Here is a 16,487-nt window from a genome sequence, read left to right as displayed (position 1 = left end):
ATAATTTTCAAAAATAGTAATTCGAGTATAGTTACAAGCCGAGGTCTCGTGGGACAAGATGATCGAGTGCGGGCATATAGATATGTGTATTTCAGTGTGTGTGCGGGTGAATAAAATGATTCGCGGGACTCCCACAAAATAGAAATATCTAAAACAAATAAATTGTTATTCAACTATTGCACAAAAGCAACAAGAACTAATATAAAATATAAATGATTAACAGGCGCAAGCGTGGGCAGAGTTTCTATTTAGGCTATAACATGTGTTTTCTGCATTGAGCAATGCTGATTTCTGGAACGCAATGGCCAGTCAGGAGTGCAGTGCTGAAGTTTGCGTGCTCACGAATCTTCTCATTATAACACACGAATTGTAGACATTATGAAAGATTCATTATGCATATATTAATTGTGTTATAACAGAGATTTGTGAGATTGCGATGAAAAGAGATGTGTTTTAGAGATGTCTTTGCTGGCATTCTGCCAATAACAGTGTTTTTTGAATGTTGATGCTGTAATAACAAATATTTAGCGGGAGCGTTTAAGCTGGGATTTCATAAATTTTGTGGATGTACCCACAGAAAAGAGTAGCATTACTAGTAATGTAACTAATTACTTGTGAAATAAATAGGGGTGGTACGGTTCAACTTTTTCACGTTTCGGTTTGTATCACGGTTTTAGAGTCACGGTTTCGTTATGGTTCGGTATGTTTAGGGAAAAACTATGCTGTCAAATAAAAATAAAGAAAATAAGAATAATCTATCTAACTACAAGCAGCAGCACAAATAAAAATACAATAGAGTAAAGATCTAAAATAAAATAATCAGTGATTTTCGGGGGGGGGGGGGGGGGGGGTTAGGTAGGTCTATAGCATTAGTTTTTTCTTGTGATCACGACTTAATTTTCTCATGATCTCGACATAACGAAAGTTGTTTTGTCGTTATCACGACTTAATTTTCTCTGTGTATTCGGCATGAGAAAATGCTATAGAAGCAGCATCATCGCAGCATCATGGATGATCGTATTCACTTTAACTTTGATCAGGGACTCACTCAAACTGAAATAGCTCTGTGTCTGTCAGTGATTGACGACTTACACATAAGTGTTCGACACTTGAGAAGGAGGCTGTCGGGTCTGCAACTTTATCGTCGAAGACAATATAGCGACCCTGATTTTCTCACGATAGCTACAATTACGTCGTTAGAAAATGGTTTTTACGTTGAGATCAACAACTTTCGTTATGTCGAGATAACGACAAAACAACTTTCGTTATGTCGAGATAACGACAAAACAACTTTCGTTATGTCGAGATCACGAGAAAATTAAGTCGTGATAACGACAAAACAACTTTCGTTATGTCGAGATCACGAGAAAATTAAGTCGAGATAACGACAAAACAACTTTCGTTATGTCGAGATCACGAGAAAATTAAGTCGAGATAACGACAAAACAACTTTCGTTATGTCGAGATCACGAGAAAATTAAGTCGAGATAACGACAAAACAACTTTCGTTATGTCGAGATCATGAGAAAATTAAGTCGAGATAGCGACAAAACTACTTTCGTTATGTCGAGATCATGAGAAAATTAAGTCGAGATAACGACAAAACAACTTTCGTTATGTCGAGATCATGAGAAAATTAAGTCGAGATAACGACAAAACAACTTTCGTTATGTCGAGATCATGAGAAAATTAAGTCGAGATAACGACAAAACAACTTTCGTTATGTCGAGATCATGAGAAAATTAAGTCGAGATAACGACAAAACAACTTTCGTTATGTCGAGATCATGAGAAAATTAAGTCGAGATAACGACAAAACAACTTTCGTTATGTCGAGATCATGAGAAAATTAAGTCGAGATAACGACAAAACAACTTTCATGTCATGTCGAGATCATGAGAAAATTAAGTCGAGATAACGACAAAACAACTTTCGTTATGTCGAGATCATGAGAAAATTAAGTCGAGATAATGACAAAACAACTTTCATGTCATGTCGAGATCATGAGAAAATTAAGTCGAGATAACGACAAAACAACTTTCGTTATGTCGAGATCATGAGAAAATTAAGTCGTGATAACGACAAAACTACTTTCGTTATGTCGAGATCATGAGAAAATTAAGTCGTGATAACGACAAAACAACTTTCGTTATGTCGAGATCATGAGAAAATTAAGTCGAGATAACGACAAAACAACTTTCGTTATGTCGAGATCATGAGAAAATTAAGTCGAGATAACGACAAAACAACTTTCGTTATGTCGAGATCATGAGAAAATTAAGTCGTGATAACGACAAAACTACTTTCGTTATGTCGAGATCATGAGAAAATTAAGTCGAGATAACGACAAAACAACTTTCGTTATGTCGAGATCATGAGAAAATTAAGTCGAGATAACGACAAAACAACTTTCGTTATGTCGAGATCATGAGAAAATTAAGTCGTGATAACGACAAAACTACTTTCGTTATGTCGAGATCATGAGAAAATTAAGTCGAGATAACGACAAAACAACTTTCGTTATGTCGAGATCATGAGAAAATTAAGTTGAGATAACGACAAAACAACTTTCGTTATGTCGAGATCATGAGAAAATTAAGTCGAGATAACGACAAAACAACTTTCGTTATGTCGAGATCATGAGAAAATTAAGTCGAGATAACGACAAAACTACTTTCATTATGTCGAGATCATGAGAAAATTAAGTCATGATAACGACAAAACTACTTTCGTTATGTCGAGATCATGAGAAAATTAAGTCGAGATAACGACAAAACAACTTTCATGTCATGTCGAGATCATGAGAAAATTAAGTCGAGATAACGACAAAACAACTTTCGTTATGTCGAGATCATGAGAAAATTAAGTCGAGATAACGACAAAACAACTTTCGTTATGTCGAGATCATGAGAAAATTAAGTCGAGATAACGACAAAACTACTTTCATTATGTCCAGATCACGAGAAAATTAAGTCCTGATCACAAGAAAAGAACTTCCGCTTAGAACTTCCGTACAATCAAGAGCAGTGAGTGATTTCTTTGTTGTTGCTGTTTGATTAATATTAAGAAAGTGCTGTCACTTTAAGAGAATGCACTGATCCAGTGCACTGCTACTGTACCATAGGCGTAATTTACGGGTGGGACGGGTGGGACATGTCCCCACCACTTTTTACCAGGCTCGATATTGTCCCCACCACTTTTAAAAAGTAACTGAAAAATAGATTGCGTAAGGTATGTATTAAAGGAAAAGCACCATCTACAAATCGTCACTCTTCATAATCTAATTCATTCATTTAACAAATTTTTCCGCCGGTCAGACGCTTTTCAACGTCCTCAAAGATGAATATTAAGTCTCGTTGTGAAACTATCGCGAGATACGCGATATGCGTCATGGGATATGTAGTTTCCTTTCCCTATAATTAGTCTACAGATCCTGTACCTCTTTTAAAATGTATTTGTAGTCTACAATGTTAATACTGTATTTTAGTCTTACTCTTACCTCTACATTTTCTGCTCCCTGTTCTTGTTCTTTGTCAGTAGGCACATTTGTCTGATTCTGGGGAAAAAATTACTAGTTCAACCCAGGATCTAAATGTTTACATTTGCAATCATAAGCAATATTGCCATTTGTCCATCATTGAAGGCTGAATAATAGTTAAAGCACTTTTAGGCAACAGGACAATTCTATGTTATGACTTTAGTTCATAGTCCTTTAATTCAGTTTTGTATTAAATCCCAGCGCGCTCCAGTGGCCGCCAAAAAACATGATTAGCGACAGTATGTCTATATTCACGTAAGTTAAATATAATATGTTTTCGTGTTAAGCAAAGTAACTTACTGTGCGTGGCTGCTTCACTAAAAAGCTTCTTATATCACTTCCACACTTTCTTTTGGACATTTTGTTGATGTTTTAACATTTATGCTATAGGTAGCAACATTTACCGTTAACTAGCCTTTACATGTGGGGTGGGGGAGGAAAAAATAGAGCTTTTATAAAAACGTAATAAAAAAAGATTCGTTAAAACAATTTCATTTATTTAATTATTTAATTAATAAAGGTAGTTTAACCATTTTAAACACAAATTAACTCTCATTCATGTTTTACACAAGGTTTTGCGTAGTTCAGGATTGGTTAAATTATTTGATTGGATGAGGAAACATTTTGTGGGCTTGTCTTGACTCTTGACGTAATGTTGATTCTTCCTTTTAGCAAGTTGTCTGGCTGGTATTAAGAGAACATATGCAAGTAATTCAAAGTAGAATTAATCGTAATACACACACACACACACAATTGTGCAATTAATGAATACGCTGCAGCTGAGCTGACCATGAAATGGTAAGTTCACCATATTTATCTTGCGTATTTTGATTGATATTAGCTACCCTGGATGTGTTGTGATAAGCAAAACGTTACGCTTATTTGGATGTTTATAGACATATTTGTGAATGTGATGCATGTGTACATCAAAGTGAAAATTAAGTGCATTTCCAACTCTGAACTCAGTCCCCAAGTAAATTCGGTTATTAAATAAACAAATAGCAAACGAGTTGTGCGGTGTCCCCACCACTTTTCAAAGCAAAGTTACGCCACTGTACTGTAAGTTCAGCCGGCTATGTCTGCTATAGGATACTTACCAAGAGGAGCATTTTGACAGAATTATTGTGTGAATTTGTCCATTCAAACACTTCAGAGAGCTTCATATAGGGGTGTGCGATATGACGATTTTTGATCGTGGACGATAAAAATGTCTCCACGATCTGCTTTTTAAGAAATATCGTAGTATCGCGCTACCGCGCACATTGTCAAATACAGTTCTGGCGCCGCCGTATCTATATACTGTACAACACGACATACAGCAGTAGAGTTACTCAGACAGGACACTGCACTTATTCGCGATCGCAAAAGTACATTATTTGCATACAAGCCTTGCTGGTTAAATGTTTAATTCGCGCGCTGGTCTGACGTGCGCTTGTTCTGAGTGCATACACCTGAAGCACGCGCACTAAAACGCCTGTCTAACAGCGCCTCATTACTCAACTAAGTTATATTTTGCGCTAATACTGTCAAAACACACAAGGTTTACATACAGACTGAGTTGGTTATCTCTAAAATGAAAGTAAATAGTTAAGAGAGAAACGGATGCGTGCCTGTACTGTATATTAGATGCGTGCAGCTCTTAAAGGGACAGGACACTAAACATGCTGTCGACTGTCATTAAAGGGATAGTTCACCCTAAAATTTAATTTCTGTCATTATTTACTCAGTGGAAAACCAAACAGTTGCTGGTCCACATTGACTTTGATAGTAGGAAAGAAAAATCCTATGGAAGTCACTGAGGATCAGCAACTGTTTGGTTTTCCACCTTCTTCAAAATATCATTTATAAATGTTCAGCACAAGAAAGAAACTCATTCCGGTTTAAAACAACTTTTGAGTAAATGATGATATAAAAATACAACATTATGACAGAATTGACAGACAGATGACAGAATATTAATTTGTGGGGGAACTATTCATTTAACGTTAACAAAACAAAACGCAAAGAGAAAAATCACTCACTATTCTTGACTGAAAAACTTTAACACAGTTACTTTAGGAATCAGTCTATATAGTGTTTTATTTTTATATTTGTTCATTCAATTTCATTGAATGCTCTGCTAAATACACTTATTGTACCTGGAAATAAAGCACTGTTTGTTTTATTTGTATATTATGTGTATCTTTGTTCTTATTTTTTAATAAGAAAAATAAAATAATGACAAAGATTTTTTATCTTCGCCCACTTTGGCCTAAATATCTGCCATGCATCTTTGTCTTTCTAGTTTGGCTGTAATGCTCAGACAACTTGTAAAACCAAAATAATAAAACTAACAAAGAATCGTGATAAAAATCGTGAATCGTGATATTTCTATAAAAAATCGTGATATGATATTTTTCCCATATCGCCCACCCCTAGCTTCATATTTGCCTCTTCTGATTCTGATTCTGATGAGCACATGCACAAATCTTCTCACTGCGCGCGCGAGCTTGCATCCTCTGGCTCTTACATATTTAAACTGGCAAAGTTTACATGATTTTAGTTTAAACACAGATATCAACGTCTGCTGTTCAGGTCTCACCTGTGCGCGCGCGCGCTATCAGCACCCGGGTGATGACGGGATAAATGACAGCTCATATTCCAGCATACGTCACTCGCATTGAACAAGAGAGAATGTTTGTCCACTTTTTTTTCTTCTTCATCGCTGCTATTGTAATGTAGCCTACTGGAAAGCCAGAATGCGCATCCATTAATAGAAACATACATTAGCCGAACCCTGTTTGTTTTACGTGTTATTTATAACAAACCATATTACAATGCACATTTCTTAATATTAAGCCTAAAATGTGTTTTAATGTCACTATTGATGAGGACCGTATGATATCTGAATAATATCGGTCTTTAAATGCAAGATTTTTAAAGTGTGCTTAAGTATAGCCACTTGCAATAGTTCCACTTTAGCACAATCAAATATATTTAAATATATCTTTAGTTGGACTTCCGTGCGCAAAGTACAAAATTAGTCCAATTTTAAGTATATCAGTTTAGTATACCAAAAGCACATGTGCAGGGTATTTTTATTAAGTACATAAATATGTAAATGTATTTGTAGTATTTTTCACTGGGGTACATTTTGTACCTCACCTGTATGACACCTTAAAATGCTTAAAAAATCCTTTACTGCCAGAGTATCAATGAATGATTCACAAAGGAATGGAGACTTGGTGGAAATCTCAGAGAAATCTCCATTGAGACTAGATAGCTGTTCCTCAGCCAGGGTCTGTGAGAGGAAAAGAATGACTTTAGTAATATGACCTCCATTAGAACAATTGGCACATAGATTAGACTATTTTCCTGCAGCGTTTTAGTGGTGGTATACTTGAGGACCTATTTAATGGTCTATTTGGCGCATTGCTTTATTGCTTCTATTCATCATGGGGTTTGTTTTTCCAAACATTGCATAAATCAATTTGGTAAGGATCTTTTTTGTGGTGCACACTTGGTGGCCAACTACATTATCACGCAAAACATCCGCATTTACCATTCTGTGTGCCGTCTAATAGCCACAGGCAAAGTTAAAGTCTGTCAAAGATGTGGTTTTGCAGGCTTTCCCGTGGGCTTTCTGTATCAACAAACTCCACATTTCCATTACTGATGAGATTTGGGCCTGAGCTCCAGTGAGTTGGTTATGAAACCGCTCTAAAGAGACACTAAAACAACACAACGCCATTCATGTGCCAAGTCAGCACAAACCACACGCTCTCGACAGGGTCGTATGCATGATGCAACTGAAGAAATGTGTGAGTTTTTAATGAGGAGAAGGTGGAAAAAAGGTCTTCCTCAAAGTGTTCCCGAGTTTTAGTTTGAAAAAGGAGTTAGAGGGCACCTGGAGATACGATAGCAAATTAATTCTAGTGTTTTTCTTTTTTCTGTGTCACAGAGAAAGGCAATATGATTCTTTTTGAAATGCCCATTTCACTTTCCTCTTCCTCTCAGTGCTAATAGAATAGTCATGCAGTCAATTTCTCCAAATCATCCAAGCAATACAGAGATTTCTGTTGCTGTGGATTTATCATTCGAACAGATCCAGAGCTTATTTGGAGTCTGATCTAAATGCGTCTGCATTTCAGTAGGTGTGTTAGATGCCTTTTGACATTTCAGGACAAAAAGCTGTAAAGTAAAGCTTATAGCTCAAAGCTTTAAACTCCTTATTGACGGTAATTAATATAGATCTCAGTTGTCCTCTCATTCACTTTTATCGTAAAGTTGGCCTGTCCAATATGCCGATATTGTTCAAGTGACACCGCAGCGCTAAATCTAAGAGGTCTGTTTTATGGGTGACGTTTAAACACTGGCACTAGTTTTAAATTTCCCCTAGACACTGATAAAGCTGACTCGGCTCACAATAAAAGCGCCATTCTAGTCATCAGCTCCGGCAGGGAGAGCTGTGATTGGAGCGTGCCGTCCAAGCTGTAGTTTATGAGCAGAGGATGAGAATATCGATCAATACTTCTGCGAAACTTGCTTTGCACATGGCACTTTTTCTCCCATCAGTCAATCATAGGCTTTTCTCAAATTGATTTCCTTCTCTTACTCTGCTCTCCACCGTATTTCTGCTCATGTTGCACAAACACACACACAGACTTAGTGCTATAGGTTTGATTCCTACAATTCGATGATTATATATGGTGATTCTTTCAGATACTAGATTACCTATATTGGATATTTAATTGTGCGTGCACATTTCCCCTAATTTAGATTACATTTGTAATGCTGTAGTGCCTGAATTCACTTGTAGCATTTAAAATGGTTGATTTTAAATTTTCATGCATTATTTTAAATAATTTAGACAAAATATTTAAATAAAATTTAAATATCTGCCTTTTATTTGTTAGCGGCCATAACATTATCAGTAGATAAAATTATTAGTAATAATAAAAAATCTTACCAATAATTATCACTAAATTGATGATATCATGTAAAACGGTCTGTAGGATGAAACGGTATAGCACTAATAAAAACAATGTTATTTTGGACAATGCAGGCATACTCTGAATAAAAAAAAACTAATAGATATCACCATACTACCCAGCTGATTGATTACATTAGAAAATACAAACATTTTTCTATTACAAGTTTTCGAAAATGTTCTTTTTAAATATGCAAATGATACATTATCTAATTAGATATGCATTAATTTGCATACATTTTCTGAACAGAAATCTGAACACTGGATTAAGCCGGAAAAATAGCTACTGTCAACAGCTAGAAAAAAAAAATGCTTTTTTTTTTTTTTTTACAGTTTTTTGGAATAAAATGCTGTATAAAATCAGACAAATTATATATAAATGAATCCTTCTGTAAAAGCCTTTAGAATATGGATAAAAATATATAAGTGGAGATTTCTGACTCCACTGCAGGAGAAAGAATCATTTTGAGAAAAAGGCAAGAAGAAAAAGATATGCATTGTAATTGAAATGGAAAAGTGTGATTAAAAAAAACACTTAAAAGTGTATTTTGAATATTTTCTTTCCACTAGTTTAAAACAGCACTTTATGAAAACCCAGACAGACTAAAATCTCACCATTGACCAATGAATGAAAAAACCTGTTGTGCCTGTAGTGTCTTGCCTTAAGTTTGCCTTTTTCTGCTTTGCTTGCTGAGATTTTTCTTCAGAGAGTCATTGTGTTTCATAATGTTTCAAACTAAGCAAGACTTTTTCCATGACATTCATTTGACAGCACTAAATCTGGAAGGAGCAGGTGGTCAGGGAAAAGTTTTGAGTTCAGCCCAGCTTGGTCCTGACTGGAGTCTGAACTGATGTTCTTTCCAAGTCAGTATGTCGTGGCTAAAGTGCCCAAGCTAATTAACATGACTTCATAAGCAGGAAGACCATGTGGCAAGACTCCCAGATTATGTTCATCCATTCCAGACTTTGAGTGAAGAAAAATGTCTGTTGCTCTACTGCTGCTCATATGAAGAATAATGGAGACATGTCATTTGAACATTGTAATCCTGTATGGTTCTGGCCTTACAGAATTGGAAACGTAGCATTTTCTGTGCTGATTTTATGTACATGTTCTATCTGATGTATTTTTCACAGAATACTGTGATACAGTATGCCATAATATTACTTCTTTTTAGAAAACCTCAAATTTGGCTCAGTTCAGTGTTGATATACTGATTTAGTTACCATCTCACTATGCCTTTAAAAGGTTTCAGACCCTGTTCACTTGGTCTCACTATTGCTATGGTAACAGTTAATGTGTTCCAAAGTGTCTCCCCTCCCCGTTATGCTAGTTTCATCAACACAAGGGAGGTGTTAGAGTCTAATTGGTTTGGCACCTCAAGTGGGGCTGATTTCAAAGGCAGGAAAACCTTTTCCCTCATTAATAGGATCTGTCATTGCATAAAAGAAAGAAAGGAAGGGTGGAAATCATGTAAATCACTCTCCATTTTTGTTTTTCTGTGAAAAACAATACTGTACTTATCATTCGCTGTGGCAGTACTGTGGCATCAGATGGTAATTCTACGGTACAATTCTAAAAAATCATAGTAGTTTTTGTGACATCTGCCCTAACGAACACCTTTTGATGTGTAAAAACTCAAAACAGTTTGCAAAGAAGTGTAAATGTCCATTATAATCTTTGTAATAACTTGAGCTCAGTAATAATGTCTGAACGTTTGATTCGCTCTGTCACATTGCTATGACAGCCACTCTCAGATGAGGTTTCAGGTGCCTGGAAGAGTAAAGCATTGCTGAAACTATCTGCAAATTATGCATTGTGCCTCTCTGTCAGGAGCTGTGGAGGTGAGAAAAGAAGGACTTGAGGCGCAGATCAACCGACTGGCTGAGCTGATTGGACGTCTGGAGAATAAGGTAAGAGGTTCGTCTTCTAATGCTGAGAGGTCAAGTGCTTCCTCCTGGGAAGCATCTTATAATAGCAAGAGGTCTAAATCCACAGACCTGTGCAGATTCAATCCAGTGCATTAAGACACTGAAAATAAAAACATGGTTGATAATAAATTGAAAGATATAGCTTAGTTTCTGGTTTTATGGCAACTGATAACATAATAATACATAGATTTCAAAGGTCTTTCAAATAAAAATTAAATATCACACAAGTAACACAAAAGAGTATATGTTTCAGAGGGTAGCAAGTGTTGACTGTTATACTGGTCTGTAAATTGGCCTTGCTTGTTACTGCATTATTGTAGTTTTTTTAATGCATACACCTGATAAGGCTTTGATGCAACTTAATTTGATTAAATAGTATTGTCATTATAAACACATATTATAGTAGTGGTTGTTTGATGGCCGTCTCATATACTACCATTCAAAAGTTTAGGGCAAGTCAGTTTTTTTTTGGAAATTGATACTTTTATTTAGTAAGGATGCTTTGATCAAAAGTGGCAGTAAAGGCATTTACAGTTTCACAGAAGATTTCTACTTCAAATAAATGCTGTGCTTTTGAACTTTCTATTCATCAAGAAATCCTTAAAGTATATCATGATTATCACAAAAATATTAAGCAGCAGAACTGTGTACAGTGTTCTGTGCATTTTTATCAAATAAATGCAGCCTTGGTGAGTATAACAGACTTCTTTTAGAAACATATAAAAAAAAACAAAAAAAGGTTACCAACCCCAAACCTTTGAATGACAGTGTAAGGGGTAACTTGAAATATCAAATGGGACTTGAATATAGGAAGAAGGGAAGATGGGACATGGATTTTAGTTTGTTCTAAAAACACAAACCCAGAGAGGGAACTTTGTTTCCTCGTTTCATAAGTCCACAGGATGATTAGCAAGTAGAGGCTGTGACACGCCAAAATGACAACAAAGAACTAGCTGACAAAAGCTGACTGTGATGTCGCCTCACGCTGTGTGCGTCTGGGCTACAAAGTTGCACTTTAACATACCATGACGAACATAGACACCTACGTTTTGTGGCTGCGGGAAAGGAAATGACTGTGTCAGCAAATGGCAATCGTCTATGTTCATCATTTAAAAAGAGAAAATAAAACTAGCACTGTAGATATATATGCCATGTTGTTAATGAAAATCTGTGTGTATAGGAATGGCTCAACAATGGCCCGATGTTCTCTGACCGTCAGCTTGGTGTGTCACGGCCTCAAGACTTTGTTGTGCAGCTTTTCTGTACCTCCTGTACCTAAAATGCAGCTCTGTAATTTATGTTACTGCTGCGCTTACAGTACATCCGCTTATGCACACACATGCACACTCTGATAATTACACACATTCATATGTAAAGCCCTGAGAGGAGACTCAGATTGCATTTAGCAAAGCCCATAATCTTTTCTTCCTATAGTTATTACTTTCATTGCTCAGGAGAACAGTGAAGAAGGGCAGGAATGATATGGTGAAACAAAGAAAGCAATTAAACAGACCTGTCAACCACAGTACTGCACTAGTAGATGACTGTTTTTACCATTATATTCTTTTCACTCAACATCCATGTAACGTTCCTTTTTTGGTTAACCTTTATTTCACCATCTCTCTCTCTATTTCTCTCGGTCATTGTATTATGTGTGTCTAATAGACATTGAGCACAGTGAACTAATAGAGTCCCCAGTTAATACTGGAGTTTTTGGCTGGCCGGTTCTTATTGCTGGAGCTAAGAATAGCCAAACCAACCCGACTGGTTTATTCCTCTCTCAGTGGAAGGGAGGTTCTGACACATCCTGGTGAGACGGGATGGATTGGAGGATATCTGGGGTTGAACAGCAGTAACTCCTGTGGTACTGGATGATGTTTTGGTTTTGGTCCAGACAGATTAACAAGGATACAAGCATATACAATCAATTTTATAATGCAGGAAGAGAAATACTGTATCATGAAGAGCGTCATTTTAAATTAATTAGCTTAAAGATTATTATTTTCTGATTTGCACTACTGTTCAAAAGATAGGGGTCAGAATGATTTTTTATAAAGAAATGAATAGGTTTATTCAACTAGGAGGCTATAAATTGATCAGAGGGGACAGTAACATTTATAATGTTAATAACGTTCTATTCATCAAAGAATTTAAAAAATAATTTATTACAGTTTCCACAAAATTATTAAGCAGCACAACTGTTGTCAACATTGATAATAATAAGAAATGTTTCTTGAGCATCAAATCAGCATATTAGAATGATTTCTGAAGGATCCTGACATTGACACTGAAGACTGGAGTAATGGCTGCTGAAATTTAAAACATTTAAAATAGAAAACTGTTATTTTAAATTGTAATAATATATCACAGTGTTACAGTTTTTACTGTATTTTTGTCAACTAAATGCAGGCATGGTGAGCATAAGAAACTTATTTTAAAAACATTTCAAAAATCTTACCAACCCCAACCTCTGAAAGATAGTGTATGAAATAGTCACTGTTTAAAAATTCTAAATGTTTTTTGATCTTTAACTGACTTTCATCTGATGGACTACGATGCAAAAAAAAAAAAAAAAAAAAAAAAAATATATATATATATATATATATATATATATATATATATATATATATTTCACAATTTTTTATTTTTTTTTGGAATTATCATGAGGTAAAACAATGCAATATTTTGAAATGTTATTTTTTTCTAACCACACCTGCAATCCATGCAATCTTTTGCAATTGCAATCGTCATAATTTGGCTTGCCTTCAAAGTTCTCAAATCAGTGACAGTTTTTTCCAGTTGTCTTGTCGAACTCTACGTTCTTCTGCAGAGTCCACTGTGAGATCTGCCATTGTTGATCAATACAACCAGACCTGCAGCACAGCTGGGTCTGTGCAGGATTTAACACATGCTCCTCTAAACATCCATCGTCAGAGCCTTCAGTTTAATTTAAATGTCAAACATAGTCTGAAAAAACTGTAGTGTGTCCGGTCCTGTTCCCCATTCTCAATGTCGCTTTAGCAGACAGGGCAGCCTGACTTTGGTGACCCGCTTTGGCTCACAGCTGGATCAGTCATCAGAGTGCTCTTGTTGTCTGCATAATGCGCCCCCACAGCTTTAGGAAACGCATAATTTCCTTTTCCATCCAGTTGTGGCACCCTGATAGCCTCCAATCACTGTGGAGACTAACGCTCAAGCCGTTCCTGCAGTATTCATACTCGACAATGCGGTGGTTGTCATTCTTGCTATTATTTTTGATGGATAACCCACCATCACTTTTCTCAGTGAGAGAGACAGCTGCACGAATTTGTGGCATCATTACCGGCCATTATGTACTCTGTCTATCCCTGTTCACTTATGGATGGACTGACAGGAGATATCAGCGCCTCTCTTTTTATGAAGCACATAATGATTCATACATTACAATGGTGTTAACTTTTCAGAGTAAGTGCTGCTGTAAATTCCTCATGAATTCATAAAGTCTCTATTGTTGGACTAGTGAGAATATTTGAAATATATACGGTTCTTGTTCTCAGCATTTTTTTATTATATGCATACATCATAACATCCGAGTGACAGTGCTTCTAGCCTCTACATGGAGGAAGGGAAATAATACTCGCAGGCTTTCTTTCAATGCTCAGTTTCTTCATACTAGAAAACATGCCTGCAAAGAGCAACATTTCTAGTTTGCCGTGAATCAAAGTCAAGAATAAATTAGTATGTCATTAAAGGATTAGTTCACCTAAAAATGAAAATTCTGTCATTAATTACTCACCCTCATGTCATTCCAAACCCGTGAGACCTTCGATCATCTTCGGAACACAAATTAAGATATTTTTTGATGAAATCTGAAAGCTTTTTGACCCTCCATAGACATCAACGTAACTACCACGTTCACAGCCAAGAAAGGTATTAAGGATATTGTGACATGCGTGGTGGTACTCTTATGAACACGCGTAAAATACTGACATGGAAGAGAAGACAATGCTGAACAAAGTCGTTATTTTTTGTTTTCTTTGTGCACAAAAAGTATTCTTACAGTTTCATAAAATTAAGGTTGAACCACTGATGGCACATGGGCTATTTTAACGATGTCCTTACTACCTGTCTGGACCTTAAATGTCTTAGTTGCGTTGCTGTCTATACTCTAAAAAATGCTGGGTTAAATACAACCCAGCGCTGGGTAAAATATGGACGAACCCAGCAATTGGGTTACTGCCCAGAAGGTTGGGTTAAACATTTAACCCAATTGTTGGTTGAAAACAACCCAGCATGTGTTCTGTCCAATATTTACCCAACACTGGGTTGTATTTAACCCAGCATTATTTAGAGTGTATGGATGTCAGAAAGCTCTCGGATTTCATCAAAAATATCTTAATTTCTGTTCCAAAGATGAAGATGGTCTTATGGGTTTGCAACGACATGAGGGTGAGTATTTAATGACAGAATTTTCATGAGAAATTCTCTAAATCATGACATTTTTATCACTTTCTACATGTAAAACTACCTGCCCCAGATACAGTATTTATTTAGAAATATTAATAGAAATATGCATAAGTATTTTAAAAGTAAACTGGAGGACTGAAGAAAGAGGTTAAAATATAGTTTCACAGCTGTGTTGTTACTTTTTGTGAATGATGTCAGATATTGATGAAAACATTTGAAAAATCTGACGTCAGTTACCATCCTGAAGGTTTCCATATTTTATCTGCTATGAGTTCCACACCACACAGGCCCTGATAAATGCTGTATATACTTTTACTGTATACTGCTGTATATACTTGTATATACTTACTATTTTTATGTGATATGTCAACTCCGTCACACAAATTGTGAAGAAATTTGAGATTTTATGTCCTGTTAATAGCTAGCAACACCTGAAAAATTAAATGGTTACTGTATTTATAGTTATAGCTATGTGAAATGCAAGATTTACTCTTTACTCTTTCATTATTGACCCACCTTGGGTGACAACACACATTTACGAGAACAAGAACTTCTTAAATATATTAATTCGAAATGACTCCTTGATACATAAACTTTTTTAGTAAAATTGTTTTAGTTTCTTCCTTCCTTCCTTCCTTCCTTTCTTATTGTAAAGTGAGGCAGATGTGTTTAAGTGATTCATCTCTCATGAGCTCACCTGATTGAGTGTTTGCAGACAGACAGCAGCAGTGAAGGGCAGCTGAGGGGGACAGTGAATTCACTAGTGGCTTTTCTGTTCTGGTTTTTGTTGCAGACAGTTTGGTTTGACCTACATCAGCGACTAACAGACACTGATGGCACAACTAGCGCAGTAAGTACTAAAGCACGTCTTATATACCAAAGAGCATGATGAAAAATGCATAAAATCCTCAAAGAAAATGCATGACCAATTTCACCTTTTCCCTCCATCTTAAAACACAAAAGCAGCGTTATTGCTTAAGAAACAGTGAATAAACCCCTGTCGAATCAAGCTTGACTCCTTGTGGGTCTCTCCAGAGCTCCTCATGCTGTTCCACACACCTGCAGCAGATCTGCCACCTGTTACTCAGGATTTAACCACATTTCTTTCTCAATATCAAAACACCAGCTCTGTGTTTAATACCAGCATGCTCCGGGAGTAATTTGTGCCTGGAAAAGATAAGAGGCAGTATCACACTACACCTCACCTGGCCACAAATCAGTCTCGCTCTGTGGACCAGCGATACACACAGCAGCACATGATGGGAATGCACAGAAATATCATACGGTTTTGTTCGGTTAAGGTATGGGAGTGCTGGGATTTTATCTCTTGTAGAACTTTGTGATTTAAAAGTTTTAGATCTAATAAAGAATAGATTGCCGTGTTTAAAAATAGAAAAAAGTGCAACTGAGTTCAGTGTGTAACAGAGATCTTAGCTCAAATTGACTCCCATCTTATTGATATTGGAGCGATCAAGGGTAATTGAATCATTCCTTTTTATCCATTAATCCTTGTCAATTTCAGGACAAAATGGGGGTTGAGCAGGTTCCACCTGACAGCTTCAGCGTGTGCCTCTGTGTTTGTTGGTTAACACAAGCTTTATTTTGG

At 36.3% G+C, this 16,487-nt stretch overlaps 1 protein-coding gene across 1 annotated transcript in view; it reads left to right on the top strand.

The window, feature by feature from the left end:
• LOC306842942 (N-terminal EF-hand calcium-binding protein 2-like) overlaps positions 1 to 16,487 on the top strand; it is a gene marked incomplete at its 5' end in the record, with an annotated part of 98,253 nt that overhangs the window by 71,542 nt on the left and 10,224 nt on the right. The window contains 2 exons of the mRNA XM_079374159.1: positions 10,338 to 10,417; positions 15,675 to 15,731. Coding sequence (XP_079230285.1) covers positions 10,338 to 10,417; positions 15,675 to 15,731 — 137 coding nt within the window. The remainder of the gene's footprint in view (positions 1 to 10,337; positions 10,418 to 15,674; positions 15,732 to 16,487) is intronic.

The sequence above is a fragment of the Barbus barbus genome (genome assembly GCF_936440315.1).
Source record: "Barbus barbus genome assembly, chromosome: 23".
Classification (NCBI taxonomy): Eukaryota; Metazoa; Chordata; class Actinopteri; order Cypriniformes; family Cyprinidae; genus Barbus; species Barbus barbus.
This window is presented reverse-complemented; position numbering and strand designations above follow the sequence as displayed.